The 26,998-nt window shown below is 42.3% G+C and overlaps 1 protein-coding gene across 1 annotated transcript in view; it reads right to left on the bottom strand.

The window, feature by feature from the left end:
- SORCS3 (sortilin related VPS10 domain containing receptor 3) overlaps positions 1-26,998 on the bottom strand; it is a 309,741-nt gene that overhangs the window by 205,766 nt on the left and 76,977 nt on the right. The window contains exon 2 of the mRNA XM_074907682.1: positions 2,896-2,963. Within this exon, the coding sequence (XP_074763783.1) occupies positions 2,896-2,963 (68 nt within the window). The remainder of the gene's footprint in view (positions 1-2,895; positions 2,964-26,998) is intronic.

Here is a 26,998-nt window from a genome sequence, read left to right as displayed (position 1 = left end):
CCAAAACTGACAGGTATCTCTTGTGACCAAGAAGAGATGTCATTCACAAGGGACAGGGGTGTGGCTGGGTGGATGGGGGGGGGGGGGGTGGTGGTGTTTTCTTTGAAACTGACTCCTTCAAGGCTGGCTGCTTCAGTAGCAATCGACGCCTTTTCTGTGATTTTTTTGGGCCTCAGAAGCATGAATTTGCTTATTAGAGCAATGTCTGTGTTCCTGCATTCAAAGGATGACTAGCATTTCCTCTGTCTAAATTCCTATCAGCCTGATGTAGGAACAGCTTCCAACATAACTTTTAATTCTCCTTTCTCCCTCTCTTGGTCTCGCTCCCTTTTTTAATTACATTCAGGATGTTTTCTTATTGATTTACTTGTCTTTGTATTTAGATGCAGGGATTAGAAATTTCTCTTATATGGCAATTCAGTTTTCCATTAAAAGAAGCCTCTCATGCTATAACCCAGGGGGAACTGAGAAAAAGCTTTTGATGCATGAAGCAGGCAGAGGCAAGATAATATTTGGAGATTGCATTGCACTCTGCTCTATCTTAGCATCCTTTGAAGCCCTGCCATGTGATTCATTGCTCTCTGCCACAAAAGCCACTCCTCTCTTGTGGAAGCAACTGTGTTTGCCAAATGTACATAATAGATATCATGCAGCACCACTGCTCAGATGGGCAGGACTCCTGGTTAGCAGAAAGGTTGTGTCATATTCCCAGAAAACAGGAAGGGGGGGGGGGGGGGGGAAAACAATTCAAAACATCAATCTCCTAGAAATGTCCAGACCTCCTTCTGATAATTGATAGTTGCGTTCAGTTTGTGACCTGTCAGTTTTGGGGGCTCAAAGATGGCTTTGAAGGAGTCTACAAAAAGTAACTAGGGAAAGCAAACCTACTGCCAGAAAGCTTAAATTCACTCTGCAAAGACAGATCCTCCTTTTGAAATTTTCAGGGTCTCAAAAATTAAAATAAAATATTGAAAAGTACCAATTTAAATAATGCAAAGATTCAGAGGCCTTAATGTGCAAATAGAACAGAAAATCCTAAAAAAATGAGTCTTTCTTTTGGCTTATTGCTTCCACTTAGTATCTATTTGCATTTCTACAATGTCCTTTCCAAAGAAACTCATAGCCCGTCTGTAAGATTCCACACTGCTCACTGAAATACAACATGGCTTAATCCTGAATTTTCCAGGTAGGAAACTAAGGTTTAGAGCCAGGAACTCTACATACTAGCTCTTACCCTGAGCTTGCCTCCCAAACCTTGGATGAGAACCCAGGAAGTTCTGACTTCTCAACATCTCTAAGCCCCAACACTGGCCTCTATTTCCCTAGAGAAAAGATGCAGACGTGTCCCAGACACACTGAAACACACAAATCAGTGTGTTTCCCCAGCTGACCAAGTACTGGATGCCTTCTTCAGCTGTACTGATGACAAACCGCATTTCTGTCACTCTGGGAAACCTCTGAAAGGGATGTTGCTAGTACCTTTCTACTGAGCTCAGGTAACATTGAGTTCAGTATCAGGACACGGTTTGCCCGCTTGTTACATTAATTATGCAGAGCAGATTGCTTGGCAATTACGTTTAAAGTACAATCACAGTCTCATTTGTACTTATTAGGCAAAGAGGGAAAAGTTTTTTAAGGCTTTAATACCTTGAAAAGTACCAGGGTAAGTGGAAATGACTGTGTTCTCTCTTATTAGCTGCATAGTTATTTATACTTTTGCAGATTACCATGGTACAGTGCAATTAGGCTTTGGAAGTACTGTTCAAATTGAGAAGTTTCAAGAGCTCTACTGAACAATTAACCCTTAAATACATTAACGGGACTAAACCTGCAGCACATGCCCAAAGTCTGCTCCAAACCGTGGCTTTTAAATTAGCTGGGAAATACAAGAAATCATCTGCCAAGAAGCTGCTCACACCCAGAGCAATGGCAACAATGCATCAACAGTTCCACCAACTACACTTTGAGCAGGTTGCTGTAACACACCGGTTAAATCTGACACAAGGCACTCGGTCTCGCCCAATCCCTGGCTGCCTTTTTTTGTCCTTAGGGTAAAAAACACCTAACAATTCTGTTAGAGGCATACACTTTCCACACCGCAGGCAGGATGCTAGGCGGAAGAGCGATCCCCAACAGAGAGAAACTATTGGTGATTTCAGGTGTTGGAGAACTCACCTGTTTATAGAGGTGAGTTTGGGTTTTTGGAGGGGAGGGAGATTTTTGGCGTTTTATTTAAATGCACAAAAACTGACAAAGACACACTCAGTCCAGCAGCATGCTTCCCTAGGCCAGGACACTCCATCTCCCATGTCAGACTAGAAGCATGTCAGGTACATGACACCATCCAAATCGATCCACAGAGAAGACACCAGTACCTCACTGACATGTCTAGTCCTTCAGTGGCTACGGTCCTTACAGCCCAAGGCAACACAGATTCACTGCCAAGATGACTATCTCAGATCACAGGGCTGAAGAATGTGGCTAAAATCAGATGAGATTATATCACACACCGTGTTGTATACCATCTTGGACATTGTTCTAGCAAGCATGTACCATCTACAGAGACCATCTCATTGCCCGCTTCATAGCGGAGACACTGAGGAATAAAGGGACTTGTCTAAGGATACACAAAGGCAAGAATGAAGGCAAGCCCCTCTGTGTGCCAGTGAAGTGTCCTTACATCAAGAAACCCCCGTTTGCAGATCCCACTTCATTAAAGCAACATGTTCTTAATCATGTGTCCCTTTTCCAAAAAGCAACTCCAGTTATCTCAGATTCCCTCCTACCTCCTCCCCTGATCAACTCAGATACCCTTCTTGCTCAGCCTTCCAGTTTTATAATAGACAGAGTGCAACCCCTCTATGACAGTTACTGTGATTTCTACAATCCACTTACCTCCACAGTGAGCTCTCTGTAACGCTCCCCAAGTTGAAGTCATAGAGCTTTGTCAGAATGAGAATCACCTAGGGAGGGGAAAGGGAGGGAGGAAGAGAAAAGGAAAAGAAAGAAAAAAATTTTCCTTTAGACTGTGTAACAATACACAAGGCATCTGAAATCACCCAAAGGAGAGCTTAGCATTTATCCATTAAAATTGCAGTATTATAGGCTCAAGTAAGTTTATTTAAAAAAAAAAAAAAATCATTATCTTAATTCATCATGTAACCAGTAACGTTTATTTTAGTCTCAAAATGTTTTTTGCATTTGAAATAAAACATGTCAACAGGAATTAATCAAACGTCGTGAGCTGTCCTCTCTATAACTGTGATTATTCAAGGTCAGGGATGGAATTGGATGCACCCTTGTTAACCCAACAGCCCAATTAGAAATTATAGTCAACTGTTGCTGTTTCTCAAGGTGCTACCACAAATTGGTGAGTCTCCATGGAAAGGATTGGCAAGTTTGTTTATGAAGATCTCTATCCAGCAAAACAGCCCATTTTGCCCAGAATGAGCTTTGTTGTTCTCTATCTGCTGTCACTGACTCGGGGAGCATGGGAATTTCCACACACTACCACCTTTCTGCAGTTGTAAAATAGAGGGACACAGAACATGGCATTCAACTTGGACACTAAACAAGACAACTTCAGCTGTACCTTCAGTGCTGAAAGAGTCAGAGTCTTCAGGACCCACTAACTTTCTGACAAGCCATGAACACTCCTGAGTCATGCCCTTGCAAAACTGAGGTAGGAGGACAGAGCAGTTAAGCAGTACATGGGGGACCACAGGAGAATATAACTTTCCTCTGATATCCTTGGTGCTCTGACTGCAGATTTCAAAGGTAAATGTAATCTCCTAGTTACCAGCTACATCCCCCAATGACCCTTTCTCCCAGAAAGGCAGCTATGTAAGCATAAACTGTGAGCGGCAGTGCAAGCTCCCAGGCTCAGATGGGATGGGAGCTTCTGCAGGAAGAATATAGAGGTTCCTCAGTGAACGTTGAGAGCATTTGAACATCTGCTCCTTGCTTTTTTAATGTCACACAGTTCAGTCCCTCAGATCCTATGGGACTAGCCTCAGGAAGAGCTCTGGGGCATCTCTTAATTTCTGGTTTGCATCCTTTTAACACTTCAGCATTGTTGCGTCCTTTCAGGATACAGACTACTTCCCCTTGCATCTGCTTGGGCTGTGAAAGCACCTAGGGAAATTTTTACTAAGTACTTGGGGGGGGGGGTTGTTGGTTTTGTACTTCACATTTTTGCTAAAAGATGGGTCCGAATGACAGATGTGACCCAAAGGGTTGAGTTTTAATTAATGTTTTCCTATGCAACAAGGATCTTTTCTACAACAAAAGCCACATCTGTCTGCCTCTTCCTCCTCCCACAGCAGTGGGACTCACCACACCTTTCATTTAGGTTTCCCAGCTGAAAGGCTGCTGGTTGAGGCATTTAAAGCTTTGAAGAAAAATGCCAAAGGATTAATCAATATCACAATGGCTGTAGCAGTCAGTTACTGTCAGCATAATACTGGGAAGAGACCTGTTCAAATAGTAAGGGACCTTGGTACGTGACTATGCAGTCAGTGCCCGATTTAATGGCTTTAGAATAGATGCTCTGAGCATTCTTCTCTCCACTGGATTCACTTTCCCCGTCCTTGATTGCATTTTGTCCCTTTATTTCCCCACGCAGAGACCTTTAGGAGGAAGATAAAAGCCAAGCTGCTTCCAGCAGGGTGTGAAAAGAAACCTGCCAGGCAGATTTGAGTCAGCATATGTGAGCCCATGTCAACCTAAACCGATGCTGTGCAGTGGGGAAACGAGGACCATATCCTTTTTATCGCAACTTAAACACTGAACACACCTTCCCATATAAAGGGGGAAGCAAGTTGCAGCAACCAAGGTTTGTATGCCTCCTCCCCTTACACCAACTGAAGGAAGCAGCGCAGCCTGCTCCCAGCTAAAACTTGATGAGTGTGACATTTTTAGCACATTTCTTATATTCCCACAGGGACTCATACAGGACCCCTCTCCAGAGTTTCTAGGAGGCCTTGTACCACAGCACAAGCCCTGCCCTGACAGATATTACAGTCTTCTTATTGCTACAACTATGGTGAGGGTTCCCAAAGTTAGTTTTCCAGTTTCAGAGCCTAATCCCATTGAAGACAGCAGGATGACTTCTGTTGAGTTCAGCAGATCCTGGATCTAACCCTAAACATATTAAGTAAAAATCTCTGTATCCTGGTCAAATTTAAACAGAGTAATTGCAATTACAACTAAAGGCAACATCCATACTCTCCCAGCTCTTCGTGTCCCTCTCTGCAGATCTCCTATGCCCTGTATTTTCTAAGATGTCACTTACCTATTATAAACCCTGCAAACCACAGGATAACACCAGCTTTATAGGAGTGGGTTGAATCCTACTCAGCTCCTGGTTATAAATCCAAAGTAAAAGCATATTGTTTAGTACGGCTTTTCTGGATTTTTGCCCAGGATGACTAACAAAAATCCAGCTCTGCCTGTTGTTAATGCATTGAAAGCAACAGCATGAGCATTGGGATACAGTTAAACCTCACAAAGGGTCCCAGGAAATAGCAGGAGTTGCCTGAGGCAGTGGTAATACACAGTACAGTCACCTACAGCAACCTGTCCATAAAATCACTCGCCACATGCCCAGGACAGACAGACCCTTGCACCACAACCCCACGTGGCCTCTACCCTGTCCCCCCTTGCTTTTGGGACAAGACATTTCAGATTCAATAAAGGCAACTCGTGGAGTGGTTTGGGAGTTTGAAAACCAGAGAGGATTGGAGAGACCGAACACAAAACCTCCCCAAGAAAAGCCCTGAAAGCAAATTCCCCCACAACGCTGCCTCGCGAGACTGCGGAGCAAATGTAACTACTAAAGAAGTGTCACATGCGGTTAAGACAAATCAAAGCCTGAAAGGCACAGCTGGCTCCCGAGTTCTTTTCATGGGGTGCTTTTGACAACAGCATTGCAGAGGAAACTTCAAAGCATTTCAAGAGGCTATTCTGAGGCCTCCACATCATGTTGCCGCAACCATGCTAAGAAGAAACTAGAAGCAAGGATATCAGCGGCAGACGTGGACAAGTACCAGATTTTCTAAGACATTCTGTTGTTTGAATGCTTTAGTTGAAAGAGAATGGAAAAAACACTGGACGTATTTTCCAAAACTGAATTCTGACAAAAGAAAAAAACGATAAAGAAAAAACCCTTACTGATTCAAGCTGAGACATTTGATTCCGATTTCTACTTTGTAGTTGAAGAAGCTTAGCTTGTTTTTGTCAATGCTAATGAATAACCGTGGCTTTTCTGTGCCAGAGTAATTTTGCATGAAAATCTTGATGTTTTTGATTTTTAAAAGCTGAATTAGATTAAAAATTGGAGATTTCATATTTAATGTACTATTTCAAAAAAACATTTTCTTCCCCCAAACCAAGGGAAATCTAGGATTGCTATCCCATAGAAAATTTCTACTCTTCAACTTAATTTATGATGAAAATAATTCACTCTAAGAAATAAAACCAAAAAAGTTCCGAGTTATACTGATTCAGAAACAGCAAAAACTGACACTAAAGCATTCTTTACAAAATAAGAAAACACTCTTATAGTGCCAAATTAAACTATTTCTGTTCATCAAACCAATCTCCCAAAATTAATTTCAAGTCAGCTCAATGCTGAACTGTTTCTCCAGGGTCATACTGCTCACTCCAGGGAATACAGCTCAGATGTGAAATTTCCCCATCCCCTGTGGACCTCAATGTGCTTCCCAGGACACTCCAGGAGCAGGTGCCCCTCGGGGCACCAAGAGGCTCAGCTGTTTGAAAATGAAAAAAAGGAAAACCAGCCTGCAGGACAGAGTGAGAAAATAGGCCAGGCTGAATTACAGCTCCCTTAAGGCAGTACAAACCCTCTGGAAAACACAATTTCAAGCTGAGCTTACACAAAACTAAATGACCTGAATAATTCAATAAACTGTTTTGGTTTTCTAGACAGAAGTGGGGATGGAAAAAAGATAATCTGAAAAAATATTTTCTCTTTGGAAACAAGCGATGTTCCAGTCCTGCAAGAACTTCTTTATGCTCTTTATTTTACACACACACCCCCTTCTCCACAGTTCATGTATTTTTGTTTTTCCAAAACTACACTGTCTGCTGAGTACCCTGCTATACAGCTTGCATGACAAAAATGCCAACCCCTGTCAATTATTTAGCTTCAATGGCTTATACTACAATACAGAGTAAGAGTCTCTGGCACTGAGAAATCCCACCATCATGCTGTATAGTACACTGAACCACTAAATCCAGATTTAATGTCTTAGACCACATCTCTAAAATAAGACCAGAAAATCTCCAAGAATGCCTACTCCAGCAGCCTTGAGTCTTGCCACAACTTGACTGGCATGAAAGCAGAAAACATATAACCAGAAATGGTAGCCCAAATTTCATTCAATCTTGAAAACACATCCCTGAAGAGATCCCTATTGTTCAGAAAATTATTTGGAATCTCTGAGCCCATAAATCAGAGAAGTGCTCAGAAGCTGTTCAGAGTATTTGGTGGTGTAACAATCTTTCATACCTATAAAATTTTACTATGAAGGAAAATTACTTTAGTTCATTAAACCCTCCTCCAGATCTTGCCAATTCTAAACTGGCACAGTGCTTTGCATATATTCCACAGTGGAATATATAACTGTTTCCCAGAAACTAGAGTGTAAAGGCACTGCAGTTCCTTCAGCAGGTTGACAATGAACTTCAGAATAACTGAAAAGTGCCATATCAGAGGCAGTCATGCTCCTGTATCAGGCAACACTCAGAGACAGGAATGAGAAGAGCACAGCAGCCAGAGAGAGTATGCGATCATTTCAGGTAGACATCTGAAAGGCCAACACTGATCCACTTCGTAAGATTCATCACCTCTCTAAGTGATCCTGCTATATCAGCACAGAGATTAACACAACTCATCAGTAGCCCTGTCCACATATTTACCCAGTGTAATTAACAATGAGCAAAGGGATGAGCACTGAGCAGCGCACAGCACAACAAAGAAATTGCGGACAGATTTATACATGAAAAATAAGACCTCTCCAGTCACTTGCCCTGGCATGCTGGGGTCTCCTGCCTACAAACCGAGATTTCCGTGATATTTGTAACCTTTTCTTGCACCCACAGGAAGCTTGTCTGTAATTTTCCTCTGCCTTTCCCCAATCCATATGAGAGCAAGAGCATCCAACAAGTAACTTTAAAATGTGAACAGCCACAGCTACTGGGAACCAGTATCAGTAAATTGCTCACAGCTGAAGGCAAATTGGTTTAAAATGCTCTGGGATATAAAAGCCAGCAGCACTGCTCTAGGAGGTCCCTAGCTGTTTCTTTCTTTTTGGTTTTTGTAGTTGTGATTTTTCAAGGCACAAAATTAACAATTAAAGATGAACTGATCAAACTCACAGAGTTATTCAGGGTGACAAATTTGCTAAGTAAGGTGGTTTTTCATATAACCTCTGCATTCAAAGCTAGTTCAGGCAAAAGTCACCAATATCAGCCTAATTTTCCCCTTATAAACACTCAGAATATGAGGATTGTTTACATGCTCAACATACATTTGTGCTTAAGTGTGTGGTGGATTGACACCAGCCAGCAACTAAGCACCCACACAGACACACTCACTCTTTCCCCACCCCAGGGGATGCAAGAGAGAACCAGATGAGCAAAAGTGAGAAAAACTTGTAATTCCAGACAAAGACTGCTTAATAAGTGAAAGAAAGAGTGAAAAAACAAAAACCAAATGATGCAAAGGCAGTCATTGACTGCCTCCCACAGCAGACCAGTGCAAAGCTGGTCTCTGAACAATGGCTACTTTGAAAAAGACCTCTCCACAGTTATTATTGCTGAGGGTGATATTATATAGGACAGAATATCTCTTTGGCTAATTCGTGCCTGCTGTCTTAGCTGCTCCCCCTTCCAAGTTCTTGACTGCCCCCACCCTGCTCCTAAGGCAGGCAGAATGAGAAACTGAAAACCTGACACTGTGGAAGCACTGTTCAGCTACACCTAAAACACTAGTGTGTTATCAAAACTGTTCTAGCCAAAAAATTCAAAACACAGCATGACATAGGCTGCTCTGAAGAAAATTAACTCTATTCCAATACAAGTGTTTTCCTAGATCAGTGATTCTCAAAAACAATTACTACATAACCCTGGTCCCACAAAAATCACTTCATACAAATAGACCCTCAAAAACATATGTGTGTGATCACACTACACATCACCATCCCCATTTACCCTGGAGGTCTAAGGGCAGTTGCTAATACCCAGGAGTGCCATCTCCAGTTGTGAGAAGAATACAGCATTATTACAAAACTCCCCAGGTGAGGAATTTATATTCCACAGGTGTTAACAGATTCTTCAAGCATCCCCACTGTGAAACAAGGCAAGTAATGTCATCATTGTTTTACTGATGAGGAACCAGAGGCAGAGAGATTAAGTGTTTCTCTACATGGAAACACTCAGGAAGAAGAATCCAAATCAACCTTTAAGAGTTTGCTTCAATTCATTTTGCAAATACATCAGAAAAATCAAATTAAAGACCACTTTATTCTGAAAAAAGTCTCCATCCAGGAATTCAACATAGCTGAAATAATCCACTTCAACACATGTAGTTAATTTAAGTTCAGAAGCATCACCTGAAAGATAAAGCACCAATCCAAGTTCACCCACAATAACACAACAATTAGCAAAAAAAAGAACACACACACCTTAAATATCAATCTACTTTCTTTTCCCCTGCCTGGTGAGCATGTCTGAAGAAAACATATTTCCAGACACTAGCAGTTAAGGAATACATCCTAAAACACAAGAAGAAAACTGCAGAGGTACTAACAACAAACACAGGCCAAATCCTGCCCACTGGAAATCAGAGTGGCACTTTTGCAAGAGTAAAGTGATGCCAACTTAAGCGGCAGCAAAGGACCTTTTTTTTTTTTTTTTTTTTTTTTTTAATCTCAAGAGAGATGAAAACGATCTGTGGGTGGCTTCAGGCAGTGCAGGCAAAAGAACCCTCTGAAATTGAAAGAGACAAGTCCCAGGATCACACACAAAAGCAAAACATGTTCCAGTGAACTTGTGATCTCTGAACAGCTGAGACTGTCAAATTTGTCCTCAAAACAAGCACCAGTAACTAAAAGAAAGATACGTGCCTTTAATCCTGGCTTTGCCTGTGTTGCTTTTCACTTCCCAGTATGAAAACTGTCACTGTATGCTCTTTCTGTCCCCTGTTCTCCTCCCTTTCAATGTAAATCAGGCAGCAGAATAAGCAGGAGCCAGGGAGAAGTCTTCCCATGGATTCTCCTGGGATGCTAGAGACAGATCACATTATCTTCACAAAAGAGCCCTCGGGATGTAAGCAGCAGATTGAAATTCCCAATTACAGGGCTTGCAGTGAATGAACAGAATCTGAGAGTGGAAAATAACTAAAACGACTACAGTGCTTTGCAGAAAGAGCCAGCTTTGGAAAGCCCAACTCCCTCCTCCTGCGCGATTACCAGCAGGAGCAGGGCAGGACTCTTGTATGTTGGTTCTCTCCTTTGGCAGTTCAAGGGCAAGCCCAGCCTGTCAGAGAAAAAGCAGAGAAATTGGCATCAACACTGACACAGACACTGCTTCGTGTCATGAATTTACCTTTCTGGGCTCACACAAATCCAGAAAGGATTTTGAATTGAACCCAACAGAGTTTCTCATGCTTTTAGTCTTAAGCATTTTGGTGCAGGAACTGTAACTTAGCTCAGAAGTGCCTTGCACATAGAAGTCCATACAGTGTTTGTGAATGCAGCTGAGTAACACCACCACCAAAGCAATGACTAATGTTTCCAGGACTCATGACTATAAAGTTTGAAAGTAACATGGGAAAAGAAGTCAAATTCTCCTCCTCCCAAACCACAGGTTCCAATTGTCACTCAAATGAGGGGTATTCATAGCCACTAGCTGTATAGCATCTACAAGTGAGCCACATTGCTCTTCCATCTCCACTACATAGTAAAACTTAGGCAGTATGCTTCACATTTTTTCCAAGGAAACAGAAAAAAAAGACACACAGGTAAATCGTGCCTCAGTTTCAGGAAATATACCTCCTGCATATCTTTAGTACACACACATACACAAAAAAATTACAACCACATTCTTAACACCTCCTTCCTAAAGAAATAATAGAAAGGCCTCCAGAAAGGTTATCAGCCCTTAAAGAGCAGCTGGATTCTGTCCCAGAGGCTACAGTAGAGCCCTAAACATAGCTACCAGTTCAGAACATAAAGCCTTTGTCCTCTTTGCAGGGGTGGGATAAAAAAATCACTCCATAAAAGTTAAGCATTTTTAGAATTATTAGCCACACAGCATCAATAGAGAGTGTCTGGGAAAGGTGTGGTGAATTAGTCACGTTTTTAAGGACAGCAGTAAAACACAGGAGACATTTAAGTAGAATTCCAGACCTTTACAAATAAATGCATTAGAGGGGAGGGTGGGTACAGCAATACTGTCAGCAGCTAGCAAGTAGCACTAGTCAGAGAAGTCAGAGGGAGAAAAGACACCCCAGGTTATCTGACCCACCTCCCTGACAAAACACATTCTTTCCCAGCTCTTCAAGATGGCCTTGCTGCACATAAACACACATTCCCACCAGAAAAGACATCTAGATTGCTTAAAATAACAGAAGCCTGAGCTTTATCTCTGTGTAACTCAGTTAAACATAAATACAATCTCTCCTGGCAGGTAGTGATATGATTTAAGGGTCCCCTATCATACATTATAAGAGGTGATAGCAAAGAACTCATAATTTATTTTTATTGATTCAGCAACCCATGCTGGATTATATCTCCCAATTCTTCCCCCTTACTAAGAAATCTCCACCAAAGCATTGGGAAATTTAATTTTATCTTTTTTTTCCATTCTCTGCCTTCCTTTTAAAGCTGCTGTGTGCACATCTCTACCTAAATTCAAGAAGAAGATGAAAAAAAGGCCCCAGTAACTTTGCTGGCTCTGTTGTTCTTCCAGTTATCTCCGGATACTATCTGCGAACCAGCAGATTTTGTGCAGCAATTTTACTCTTTGTAGTCATATACCTACTGAAAGGCTACTTAAAGCTTCTGACATGGGGACCTGAAAGGAATGAATGACTTGAACTGCAAGTAAGTACATTACCTTCACAGGACAGGTCTCAATTTAAAAAAGAAAAAAAATGGTTGACAGCAAGTAAGACAGCACAGTCCTTTGAGATGTCATAAACTCCCAGGACAGGTGAGGGTTTTTCTTGAGGACTGAAGGCAAGACTAACTGGTTCTATACAGGAAGCTAAACTATATGGGGAATTTTGTGTCTAAGCCATTTCTGAAAGGAAGAGAAAAAAGCTCCCATAAAGCTGATTTTTCAAGAAAATTCAAACTGCTTATTCTTCCATTTCAGACTCCAGGCTCTACACAGGAACTCTCACTCCTCCACACTTTCTCTCCCCCCATATGTACATATACATATATAACTATTACTGACCTTCCTCAGGTTCCAATTAGCAACTCAAATAATTGGCATTGAACGGAGAATGGGCAAGAGATTGCCTCTCTCCCCAGGGACAGGAGATGGACTAAATAACCTGTTGAAGTCTTTTCCAGCCTCATGTCTATGACACAAAGATTTACTTGTTCATGTGAAAATGCCCCACTGCTAACACAGGGGAACAGCAGCAGGGAATCAGGTGCCATGCCACAGAAACACACGCCTGTTGTGCTCCCTAAAACACGGAGCCTTGCCTTCAACACGACAGCAGTGGATGGATGCTGGAGAAGCGACCGTGACAGCAGTGCAGTCTGGTCACTGCCCTGGCACTCAGAGCAGGGAAGGACATTGGAGCCTCACCACTCTATTCCCAGCTTTGATGCCAGCTCACTCACCTGCAAGGAGATTAATTTGTGATGGCAATGTTATTCTGAGACAATATTATTTAATTCTGAACAATATTACTCTGAGAAAACATCCTTCTCCCTTCAGGGGAAATAGCCCAGAAGTTAGAGTTTCACAGATGTTACCATGAAAGTAAAGGATGTACCTACTGGAAGACAAGCCCTTGCATCTGCTTTTAGTAGCCAGTTAAAAGACCTTCCACTCCTACCACTGTATCCTTATAACCAACAAATCCAAGTACCTTAGACTTTGGCTTATTCTCTTCCTTGCAACAGTCCAGGGAAATACGGATTGTTGAAGTTTGCCAGGTGGCAAGTGTAGGCACAGAGGAAAAAATGAGCAAAATTGTTCTGTTAAGGTTACTGCAGGTACTAAAGTCCAATATTTCTATTTCCTCCCCATTCACTACCCAACCTTGAATGAGTGTAACACATTAGTATAAACCCATGATTTAATCATAATTCTTTGAATATATATATTATATTTATAAATATAATTAAAAAGGGAAAGTGAACTATTCTTCCTGCAATGATTCTCATAAGATAAAAATATAAGTGGTAGTTTAGAATATATGAGTAACTATCACAGACAGCTTGGGTCAGTCAGGCTGAGGACTACACAAAGAATAGGAAAGTGCTGGAGGTAAAAGACAAGCACGAGTCAGGGCTCTACATAGACAAAAGGTCAGAAGCAATAGTTTGAGTGCTAACTAGCCAATTAACATATTTTTTACGTTATTATAGATTCCACAAAGATTAAATGATCTGATTATCTTATATATTAAGGTAATAAAATCGCAGTCAGTCCAACTGACTGTACTCTTCTGACCTTGAACCTATGTTTATGCAGCAGTTCCTATCTGCAGATGCCCAAACCTACTTTGAAACTTAGTGGCTCAGCTGTGGTAAGGTCAAAATCTGTCCTAGCATCACCTTTTCCTACTGATATTCATTTGAACTAATCTTTATGCTTTATTTTTAGCATATTTATTATATTTATTTTCATTTTTATTCTGTATTCATCATGTGCATATGTTTCATCCTCACCACAGTGCCCAAACTTGTGCCACAGCTACACAGCTTTTATTATTATTATTATTATTATTATTATTATTATTATTATTATTATTATTTGTGTTGTATCATTAAGTAGTTAAGCAAAATCATTTTCATCTGTTGATGTGAAAACAAACTCTCTTTGGGCAATTGTCTGTCTTTGTTCCTGTGCAGAGCAGCTCCTTGGCTCATGCCAAACACCCCTGAAGCCCTGATGTTATCTCCTTTAAAGGGCATACTCAAGCAGACCTTCATGAAATCTAGCTCACTAACTATTTCCAGAAACTGGTCTGGGAATGATTCCTCTGCGTACATACACCACATTGAGTCAGCCAGATATAACATCTTCCACCTAAGGGCACTAAAACAGCTTCTGTTCTTCCTATGGATCCAGAGGAACAGGTATGATAACAGCAAAGTGGCTTATGCAAGACACTAGCAACAGCTTCCAAATTATGCAACAGAACAGAGGATAGATAATTCTTAAATTCAAAATTCAGCTTCTCCCTTCCTTATAAGGCATCCAAGCTTGCACACCATCCCCTCCAGAGAGCCACCCTAAGCACCACGGGGTCAGAGTTGTTTGGATTCTGCCTGATAACTCAAAGAACTGTATAAGCCGTTTGATGGACATTCACAGTACGCAGATGTCATGGGGTTCAGGTCTGCCTCCAACTGACATTTAACTATTTCAGATTGCAGCTACATCAGCAAAAATGTACATGACCTGTATCACAATAGCCTGTAAACAGCCTCACCCCAAGATAAAGCAGCCTCCTAGCAAGTAGAAGGGGAAATGTGAGCAGGTGCTGTACTGCCTAACAGAAGGAACACACTGTAGTTTCTCCTCCTTCATGCTTGGCCACATGAAGATTTCAAAACTGTGAATTCAAGGGACTGATGGAATGCCTCCTTCCATGTCAGCTGAAAGAGCAGGACCCTAAGATGCCCCACCATGGGAACCTAACTTAAGGCTAAGGATTCCTCCAGGCAGCAAGAGGCCACAATAGCCACACTCCGTGAACTTAGCCCTGGTATATACCCAGGGCCTGAGAGGGAGAGTCAAGACAGAAGAGGGACCTGAACCCCCAATTCAGAGCTCTGGTTTGTGTCTCAAGCCAGACAACCTATCTTCCAAAGCAGCCAGTTACCATTTCTGTGCCTGCCAAGGAAATGAAGCTTTGCAAGAATGATACAGATAACACAGTGAGTCTTTTTCTCTGAGTATTTCCTAAAGACAGGTAAAATATATTTGCTTAAAATCTGACCCTGTAGGAAGAAAAAAGAAAAAAAAAAAAAAAAAAGGCAAAAACCCATACTACCTTCCTTCCCCGCTCTGCCCCAAAAAACTGTCCGCTGAAGAACTGGCACCAACTTAGGGGCAGGGGAGGGGAAGGAAAAGCAAGAAGGAATGTGTCACGAACCACAATAAAATCATAACTTCTGGTGTCAGCCCAATATTGCAATTTTAGGGGGCAAATTAAGAAAAAAAAAATCCATTCATCTGTTTTTGAGTTCTGCAAGAAAGAGAATATATTTTTTCCACTTTAGGAATACCTTGTGCTAATGTCGACACAGGGAGATGTGGAACGGCGCAGTTAAAGCTGTCAAGGGCAATTTTTCTTACAGACTTAAGTGTTCTGTTACTTGAAGAAAAAGAAGCCGGGAAAATAGAGGAACTTGAATTCAGATCTCCTTTAATGCAACATTATGGCTGAGAATTTCAAAGCTGTAAAAGTAGGAAATTCAGAAGTACAGATTCTACATTATGCACACAGACTGTATAAAAGAGGCAAATCACCACTGCAGAAATCCAAAGCACTAGTGACTTCTGCAGCTCCTTTTAGGGGTCACTGGGGCCCAGGGGCAGTTCGTCAGATGAAAATACCTACTCACTCCATATTGCAACCCTCACTGAAGTAGAACACTTTCAGAAGGTTTGACCTTGCAACATCAACCTCCTCCTCTTACTTAAGGATTTAAAAATTTGTTTGGACCTGAAAAATTTTTGCCCTCTAGCCCATAGAGAAACTGAAGCACAGTCTTCATTTCAAGCCACCATCTGTATCCTTCCTCATAAGAATCCCAGTTATGACAACTGGGACTGCTGACTGACATTTAAACTGGAACTGCTTTTAAGATCAGAATTTAGGATGCTATAACCTAGGAGATGGATCCCTGTCACTCTCGCATGACAAAGGACAGATTTAAAGAGAAGGCTCAGTGCTTTGCTCTGCTAGCACCTACATTAGCTCTGTTCACCATCACAAGAACATCTGGGACCCAAAACCTGGAGGTAGAAAAGGGAGAAGAAAGAGTCTCATATTTTATCAAAATACTGTGTAGTTCTTCAGGGTCTCCAGATAACTTTCAAGGAGTTTCAAATACATGGTCTGTAGGGTTGGCTTGCATGTTGTACTGAGACATCAAAAACGGCCCATCACTGCAGAAGGGCTCTAAATAACATGAATAGTCCCACTGACTGAGTAGGATACATAGCATTGGCATGTTCTCAGTTGAGCACCAGAAGTTTCTCAAAACTTCCAAAAATTCTTCTGCCCCTTGAGGAACATAACAGGGAATGGCTGCACAAGGAGACAAAGGAAGATGCAAATTGACTAAACAAGATCTGTAATGGCCATTATGCAAGGTCTGTGATAGCTTTGTTCTCTTTGCTACCTCAAAAGCCCTGGATTTCTACTGGACTATCCTCTTCTCTCCCTCACCAACCATGCTGCAAGGTTCTGTCTTCATGAACACAGGAGCGGGACTTCAAACACTCCCCACCTCCTCCTCTCTCCTTGCCACACAGTTTCTCTAGCATGTTATGACTATGCAATAGAACTGAAGATTCGCACCTGCTCCAAAATGAAAACATAGGCTGGAGATGGGCCAGACACACCAGCTTGTCCGGTTTTATTAGAGCCTAGACTAGAAAGGAGCAATAGTCTGGACAGCACTAAAGACAGAGAGAGGTGACAAGACTTATCTGAAGGTGAAATTCAATTCCATTCTTGCATGATTTATGACCACAAAATCTCGAATAGGGCACTAGGGAATAAATGTGCCAATTCCTCTCTAGCTAAAGCTAGGTCATCTCCACAAGTTCCACTGTGAGTTCTCTCTCTGTGATCCCTCAGTGAACAAACTCACCCCCCGCATCAAATTTCATTATATGGTGACTGCAGACCCATCGTTAGGAATAATTCTAATAAGCATAACAGCCTCCAAACAGAGAACTATAACATAAACTAGATCAAAAAGTCTCCTGTTCTGCCTTTGTGACTGTGCAGAAGTTCATCATGACAAGCACCTGCTCCAAAGAAGTTCAAAGACAAACAGCAACATGCTTTTCATGAGTAAATGTTGAGGTGGTGAAGGATTAGAGCTCCAAACGTTGCCAGAGGCTGAAGCATGGTCTGGAACAGAGGACTGATTCAAGCTGATGGTGTCAGGATATCAACTCTGTACGGGTTCTTCGTCTTACCTGGCAAGATGCACATGTAAGAAAAGGTGAGCAGCAAGTCTTTTAAGTAGCTGTGACAGACTAAAGAAAAAACAAAGGCAAACAGGCCCTTGGATTTGATGACTGTCCTTTCACAAAAGTGATCATCCATGAACTACTTCTTATAAAGCACCTCCCAAATCAGAAATATTTCTCTGGGTCCTTTTACAGCAGGACCAACAGCAAGCACTCCAAAGATAATCTTCAGCAAAGCTAGTAACTGGAACAGCATAACCTGTTGTGAATTCACATACACAACACATCAGAATGAAGGCACTATCCACTCCAGGCTTTCAAGAGGCAATTGATACAGGCCTCTCCAGTAACTACACCAGAACAAGACTGATTCCAACAGCTCCACAGACCCCTCCCTGAGACTACTACAGTCAGAGCAGCTCTCATTAGAAAATCAATGCTACAACAAACAGGCATCAGGGGCTCAGGCTTGAACCGAGCTCTTGGAGCACCACAGAGTCTTCTACTGCATCAAAGAGCTCAAGTCATCTCTCATGGACTGTTGCATTTTGTTTTTCTTAAAACCCTAGGTCTTGGAAGTAAGTGATGACTTAAAACAACAAAATAAAATTAACCCAATCTCAGCTCTACTCTTCTGAATTCAGAGGGTGACTTTTAAAATACACTCAGAACTCCATTTAAAGTCTTTGACTTCTACTTCCCAAAACACTGCACATTCTCTTTTTTCTTCTTCTTTTTTTTTATACCACATATGTAGAGGCAACTGCCTAACTACGTATCTGTTCCTAACTATAGATGCAGCTACATAACAGTTTTAAACTCCATTGCATTATTTTTTTTCTCCTCCCAAGAAAGAAGATGGAAAATTGACCCACGACGTTTTAAATGCCTCAGATTAGCAATTTACAGTCAGAATAGCACAGAGCACTCTTGAACAGCTATTGCCAGTACTTGCAGATGCCATGAGGCCTTCACATTCAAGAATACTGGAATTACATTCAAACATAAAAGAAAAATAAAACCAATTTGATTCACACGCTCTTACACCAAGAGAACAAGGGGTATTTTTAGAGCAACAGCTTAGCATTCACAGCACGCATGGCATTCTTGATTAAACAAGAGATCCGCACGAACATAATAAACCTGTAATTTTATTGGCCAAGCACTATGGAAACAATTTAGAATACACGGATTGCAGTGTTAAGCAAACTGCAGCCCATGTATAACACCCATGAATTATAGCAGTTTGGCAATGAGCTGACCAGTTGCTTCTCACGGCCTTTAATAACAATCATCCACATCTTCACAGCACAATAGAAATTAGAGATGCAAGAGGCCTATTAGCTCATCCAGAAAATACAGGATTGTTCCCTATGGGATAATTGCTAATACTCTGTGCAAAGTAGATTGAAAGCCATAAAACAAGGTAGCCTCTTTAGCAAGATTACTCAAGAGTGGCTGAGAACTCAGTTCCATAAAGCCTTTTCTCGACATTATATTTAAATGTTTCCTCTCTTTTAAAAGGTTAAAGCTAGTCCAAGGAGCCTGGCCTCCTTTGGATTCCCCTCTAGTCAGTGAAGAGAGGGGAGAGTTGGTCCCTTTTTGTTACAAAGCAGCAGCATATAGAGACTGACCTTCTTTGGCTAACAGCCTTCACAAACCAATCTCCCCTCTACCCAGGTAGTCCTTGCCAACTCTTGTCCATAACAGTACCCTCAGCACCACCTCTTCCCTTTGCTCACTACAAAGGAACTCATGCCCCTCTTTTCACCTCAGAAGTCCTTTGGCCATATATGCATATAGGGATTTCACTCTAAATATTCATTCAGTAAATCACATCTTCCAACTCACTGAACACTCCCATCGTGTGTCTGTGCACTACATCCACTTCAGCCATACCTCAATGAGCATATGTGACAACACTGCTAGCGCAAAGACTGGCAGCTCTAGTGCGTGGGACAGTAGCTCACTGTGTCCTGTACCAGGACAGGGACTCTGGCACAAGGTTGTATCTAGTTAAAAGTCCTTGCTGTGACCAGTACGAGTTATGGCTCCAAATACCAAGCTGTATTTCCACCACTCAGTAAGTGTCCATGCACGGCATCAGCCCCTTGGAGAGTCCAGAATTAACAGAGAATTAATATGTGTACAAGAACAACTCAGATATGTCTGGGAAGGAGGGAGGAAGGGGATTAGGAGATTTGCAGACATAGGAATCGTAACAATTATACCACTATCCAAGCTAAATCTGAAGTCTTACAGGTGTCACTATCAGGCATCTTGAAGACCAATGACATCTTGCTTCGTGCCCAGGAGAGTCAGTAATGCCATCATGAGAAATTTGTGTGTGAGGGTGGAAACAGCAACATTTGGCACTAATTAGAACTTCAACAGATCCTGTGGTGGGTTTGAGTGTCGGGTTTTTGGTAGCAGGGAGAGGGGGCTAGTGGTGGCCCCCTGTGAGAAGTTTCTCAAAAGTTCCCCTGGCTCCAAATTGGACCCACCTCTGGGCAAGGCCAGGCCAATTAGTGACAGTGACGACACCTCTGTGATAATGTATTTAAGAAGGGGGGAACCTGAGAGGGGTGAAGACTTTGAGGAGGAATTATAAGAATGACACCTATGCAAACACCAAGGTCAGTGGAAGGAAAGGGGAGGAAGCTCCCAGAGCAGAGAGTCCCCCTGTATCCATGGTGAGACAGCAGGGCCATCCCCCTACCACCCATGGAGGTCACTAGAGGAGCAGAGATTTGACTGTGTCCTGTGGAGGACCCCCTGGACTCTGTGGGAAGGAGAAGCCCCCACTGTTTTAGTTACACTGGGGGGACTGCAACACATAATGGTGACATGCTGGAGCATTTTGAGAAGAATGCATCCCATGAGGAGGACTCATGGCAGAGAGAGTTTGTGGAGAACTGTCCCTTGAGAGGGACACCACGTGGAGCAGGGGGAAGAATGTAGAAGAGTGTTTCCCCTCTACCTTGGAGGAAGAAACAGTGGACTGCTGACTCCACCCCTCATCCCCTGCACCACTGGGGGACGAGGTAGAAATATCAGGAACAAAACTGAGCCTGGGAAGAAGGCAGGAGTAGGAGGAGGTGTTTTAAGATATCGCTTAAGGTAACGCTTCTCACTGTCCTATTCTGTCTGTTAAGTGTTGGTTTCGTCAGTGTTTGAAGTAAAGTGATGTTCTTGATTTCTTCCCCTAAGGAGCCTGTCTTTTGCCTGTGACTGTTAAACAAGTGGTTGACCCCTCCCCATCCTTATCTCGATTCCCCTGCCTTTTGATTCATTTTTCTGCTTCCCAGTGCTGGGGAGGAAGGGGTGAGTGAACAGCTGTGTGATGTTCAGTTGCCCTCTGGGCAAAAACCACTACAGATCCAAAGTGACAAAACTAAGTCTTCAGCTTGTACATGTTAGGTCAGTATATATTACCATCTGCCTTTTAAAAAACAAGAGATGAGAAGGTGAAATGATTTTCCACGTGACGAGACAGAGCCGGAACTCAAGAGAAGCTGCCTCTTAACTCCAAGCATTCCATGAAAAACCCTTTCAAACTGTAACAGTTACCAGCACATGAGTAATGACCCCCATAACAGCTTTGAGTTTTCCAAGAACAAAGGAAAAGAGCATGTACAAATCAAGCTTTTTAACTTTTGCATCTCTAACTTCATTTTGCTGAGAAAAGTTTCTTCAGAACTTGCTTCTATCACTCTTTCAAAACTTACAGTAAAAACTGACATGTCCATGACTGAGAAACTCTCTGGGATTTCCAGCCCACTCTTAAACACACTACAAAATTCCCTGGCTGTTAACTGAATTGTTGTTAATGTTGGTCATATTCTTCTTGTTTAGTATAAGCATTCAGTGAGTGCCCTAACCACTTCTCTAAAATAAGCCCTAACACTACTATCCTTGATAACCAGAGACATTTGCAAGCAGGATTTCAACCAGTCACCTGCATACACTTACTCCATGAGGTCGTTACACTATCAGAGAAAGGCAGGACTACAAGGGACAACATTTTGTCTAGAGCAATCCACAGAACTTCGCATGTGCGCACCCTGCAAATCCCAAGACACTTCGCAACTCCTCTGGACAAAATTCAGACCTTCACTGCAAAGGCCAAAACAAAGAAAAACCCACAAAAAAATCTTCTATTGTACCATAGAAAGACAGGAAAAGAGAAGTCAAGGGCACTGCCACCATCCTCCATCCTTGCAATAATGAGGAGTCTGAGAAATGCCAAGATGGTCATCTGAAGCAGACCACAGAGAGCAGTAAACCACGTTAGATACATGACATCTTCCTTCTCCCTAGCTGAACGAGGAAACACTTTTTAAACATTCTGCTATTTTAACATGCTTTCAAAATGCATTTTCACATTAAGAGTTGCCAAGTGTTTGGCTTGTGTTAGCATTTGCAGGTAAAGATCACGGCACCCAAAGAAACAAGATACAGAACAAAGAGCAGAACTAACAGTTCTCTATTATAGACCTCTCCTGTTCCACTCAGCAAGTGACCATGTTACAGTGAAGAGTAATGCTTATATATATAACATGGTACTATAAAATCCTTCAGGATGAAAATCTCAAGGCAGCAGCAATTGATTATTTCTACCACAAGAAAAAAAATTAGTTTGAGGATGTAAGAGAAAGTTCTTTTTAACCTGAAGAATTATCTTCCTTTTGGGAAAGACAAACCACCCATAATGACAGAGGAAAATCTTTGGAAGTAGTAGCAGAAAAAGACATTAGAAGTGGCAATCACCATGTCAGACACACTACACTGCAGGGAAAGGGAAGAATGGCCAGATAATGAAATTACAGAGCATTGAAAATGTCAAAGAGCGACAGTGTTCTACCATCATTCACAGGTTATATGAGGCATTAACATGCTGATATCCCATTCCAATGACAAAGATGGCAACAAGAACAGTAAATAGTCCAAAATGAATCTGTTGCTGAGACCAGGAATTTAATGAAACAGGGAGACGGGCAGAAAATGAATCTTACTTTCACTGTGCAGCCTTCGCCCTGTTCAGAAATAGTAATATCTCAGGGATGCATTATTTGACTTCCCTTATCTACGATACCCCTATACTTATGAGTCATCATCACAAAAAGGGGTATCAAGTATCACTAACAAGCACCAACTTTGCTGGCAGACAATGACACACAAGCTGCACCAAGGGAATTTTCAGTGAGGTATAAAGGAGGGGGAAAAGTCCTTCACAATTAAGGTGATCAACTGCTACATCAGGGACTCAGGGAGGTTGGGGGATCTCTGTTCTTGGAGATATTCAGAACTTGACTGGACAAGGCTCTGAGCAACTTGATCTAACTTTGCATCTTGATCCAGCTTTGAAGCTGATCTGAGCAGGAGCTGGACCAGAAGACACACACCCCACCCCACCAGCCCAATCTAAATCACTCTGCAATTTAATGAGTTCTGCTCCCTTCACATAGAAACACCACTCATCACTGAGTAGCACAAGCAGTCACACAGCACTAAAGCCAGAGGCCCCTGTGTCTATCACACCATATGCTTTTCTAACTTAAGACAGTTGATCACTATTTTTTTAAAAAATAAAATCATCTACCACCATTCCTCCTATAGAAGAAAAAAAAGACAAGTCAAGGTGAGTCAAAACTTTCAGTTCATTTATGGAAACCAACTGTGAGAGACGAGAAACCAGGCCTGCAAGAAACTAAGAAAAGCAGCCTGAGAAAGTAAAAGTTGAGGCTGATTGAAGAAACGCCTCAAGCACTCACAAGACAAAACTGTGAGTCATGGGGAGCATAGTGTGGAGGTCGAAGCTGATAAGGCTGCCCGAATAACACAAGATGCAGCTGAAGGAGGGAGCCCTATGGAGATAGGATGGCTCTACTCTGGTGCACCTGGCCAAATTTCAAGGGCCATCCATCCAGTGAATGACCTTTGCTTCATTATCCACAAAATGCATATTAAAGTTAATATCCCTCAATATGCTAACGAAGGCTAACATGATCATGTTAATTACATCATCCCATGAAACACCTTACCTCTCCCCATACATGGGATACGTAGGTATGAGGGTCGACCTAGGGGACGGACCCAGTGAAAGTGGATGTAAATCAAGGGGCATGAAAAGAAAGTGGAGAGTGCAGTGAAGCTAAGAAGACAGATGCAAGCGAAAGAGACGGCTGCCTCCTGGAACCCTCGCTGATGGGATCAGCACAGAAACCCAGACCGGTGATCTGTATTTCCCCATTCCCTCTATCTCCCTCTTTTCCCTTTCCAATTAACAAATGCAAGGCATATCGTATTGCTTGCCACAACTTGCTATACACTCAGCCAATTATCATGTGTTCAATTAGTACATTGTGGGTAGTTAATAAATGTTTGGACTTGAAGAGTTGTTGTCCGCTCCACTGGTGATTTGTGAATCTGAGTCACTTGTCTCCCTTATCTGAGCGGGACGTGACACCCACTTCTGGAGACAGTCTAGTGGGTTGTAACACAGCTTGGAAGAGATGCAAATGAACTGCCAGATCCCAGACAGCTCCATGTGGAGTCAACATATACACCTCTACACATCCTCTCCATTTACGGCAGCCTAGCAGGGCAGGGCAGCACTGTTCCAGCAGTACCACACAAAGCAGACAAGGTTGTGCTAGAACCATTTCCTCTGCAGAGCTAAACCGCAGCAGAAATTCTGCACTGTACTCCAAAACTCCAATTTATGAGATTCTTCCTAGGTCTGGTACAGAAACGGTCCTATTTTCAGCCCAGAATAATGAACTCTCATATTGGAGGGCTGGGAGCATGATGGCTTCAAAAGGTCTGATAAGGTCAGAACAAAAAAGCAGTTGATAATGCTATCTGGCTTTCACACTGGTTTCTTACAGAGCTTGGATTTTCTGTTTCAAAATTGTATTTCAGAACCAAGTTCACCTAAATTCAATCAGGAATGCATCTCTGAAATATAAAAAGCAAAATGAACAAACCCCCTATTCACTTAATTTAATCTGGAAAACACAAATAAAGTGGTTTCCTCATTCCATCAAGCAGATGCAAGTTTAATTTCAGATCATCAATTTTTTTCTGTAAACAAACAAACAAAAAAAGCAAGAGAAAATAAACCCTTGGAAATGCTACCTCTTATCACATATAGTATGTGTGTGCCTCCCTCTCCATGCTGACCCATATCACTAGTTTTCAAAGGCTGCCGGAATTCAATCTGCTAAAGGTGAGCAACAAATGAGGCTTTGCAAAGTGCATATGTTCAGTAAGCATAAGTATCTCGACATCTGTGCACAGAGGTGATTCACTGAGAGATACGTGTAAATCAAAAGGCCCATCCCTACTGATTTCAGGAAGGCCAAGTTTTCACCACAGTTTATTGGCAACCAACCTGCCAGACAACAAGCTTAACCAGCCGGTGAATCAAAATCTTTCCTTCCCTGCTACACAAGTGGACTTTGCATCATGTCCAGAAAGGTTGCACGATTAAGGTGTGGATAAGATCTATCACCTCAGTGCATTCTTAAACATGACCGTCTTGTTCATTACAAGAGCATAATGTTCTTCTCTGAGCTCCCCTGAGCAGTAGCCATGAATCATGTAGCAAGAGGCAGCCTTGCAGGTAGGTAGACCGATGTCCAACTGTTCCAAGCTTCATGGTCATGTAACCAATGCCTTATAGAGATATATGGACAGACAGTACAGACCTTGGCAATGTCTTTGTGACTCAAAGCCCATCTGCCACAGCAGCAGAGCAAATGAACAATAGACAGCTTCCAACTGCAGCCTACACTCCTAATTATACCTGAAGTGTCTCCTGGCAATATCCAGGACTGGCTGATAGCACTTACCTGTCAAAACACATTGGAAACTGCAAACTGCATCTTTTAAACCTAGAAGCAGTTTCCCATCCCACCTACTGAGACTCACTGTCCCATCTACAGGAGTCACTCTGAGATCCAGACAACACACCAATTTGTCTGTGTGCCTTGCCTTTACACAGCCCAAGAAGTGACTACCTCAGAGGAGGAATATGTGTTGAGAATGCCTAAGGTAAGTGCTTTAAAGTCAGATCACACCTGCTTTGCCGCTGTGTACTTAAAGTAATCAAGATGCTGCCTAACTCAAGATTACTCTGGGGCTACCCTATAAGGAATGTGGCACCTAGAGATGCAGAGTCTGGACCCTTCAAACACACGCATAAAGACGACAGCGCATTGACAATTTCAAGCTGTTTCTAAATGTTGTCATTAGAAAGTGAATGTGAAGTCCACTCTGTCTTGCCCACGTCTGATTTCTTACACAGATGTTCTCAACCATATTCCAAATGAAGACCCGAAGTGCAGCATCCGTCTCCTGGTAGTCAATACTGCCATACTGCACAAAGCTGTTAGATGCCCAGGCCACTGGGGCCGTAGTGGCTGGCTGACTTCACAGAAACAGCAGATAGCAATAACACAAGCTGGACAGTGCGCAACTACAGCCTTAGATGGAGGAGACACAGCAGAGAATGCCAAAAATAGGCAGAACTCACAAAGAAGGGAGGACTTCACAGTGCGCTGCCACTGTTACAGCTTCATTACATCTGAATGTCAGGAATGAGCTTTGGTGACAGGCACCTGAGCAAAAGTGAGACTAGCAGCTTAAAGAGTTACCTCCAACAGCTACATGCTGTTACAGTTCAGACATGTTAAGTGCCTTTTGCTTCCCCTAGCCGCAAGGCAGTAAATGAGTTAACCTTCTTCACCAACCCTGGACTAGGATACTACTCTCCCAACAAAGTGGAAATACCAGCAGATCCAGCGGACATCTAGGAATCGACCTCTGAACAGAAGCAAGCACTGCTGGGAAGGCAGAAAGCAGAGCCCCATCTGACTTCACCCCTGAGCTGTACTCCGCTAAGATCAGCTGAAGTCACACACTGCTCTCCCACCTCTTGCTGTCTTGACATTGCTCAGCTCTCCTCTCCAGCTGGAAATTCAGACTCCTGCCTCTGCCCCCCACACAGGCTTTGTTGCCACTTAGCAGCACACAAGGGCAGTCTCCATTTTCTTCCTCTGCAGAAGGTAGCTTAATCTAGTCCTCACTGCAGCTTTTCCTGCACAACCTACTTAAACTTGTTTTTCTTATCACTCTTCCCGCAGTCTGAAGTAAAGATGTAATCACCATAGCTGTGGTGTTATCCTCCAGAAATTACTTTGTCACAGGGAAAAGTGCAAAAATACAATTACTTTCTTTAGCTACAGTGGCTTAGAGGGAACCCAGTTTTAAAGTGCTTCCTACTTTCCAGGAAAAGACTGAAAACTTGTACCTATATGTATAGCAATAGAAAGTACTTGTACGTTTCCTTAAAGAAAACCCATGAAAATGACACCAGGTCTTATCTGCCAGAATTATAAAGTATTTCTGTCTCAGAAGCCTAAATGTAGTTGTATCAGAAAAAACATGACAAGCTATTCCAAAGGTTCTTGTTATTTAACAAGCCTGAAGGCCATGATACACACCAATTCTTGCAAATCAAGATGTCACTGATATTGATAGAGAGATGCAACTGGAACCAAAA

This window comes from Athene noctua, chromosome 5 (genome assembly GCF_965140245.1).
Source record: "Athene noctua chromosome 5, bAthNoc1.hap1.1, whole genome shotgun sequence".
NCBI classification, from domain to species: Eukaryota; Metazoa; Chordata; class Aves; order Strigiformes; family Strigidae; genus Athene; species Athene noctua.
The sequence above is the reverse complement of the archived record's forward strand: the minus strand, read 5'-3'. Positions and strand labels throughout refer to the sequence as shown.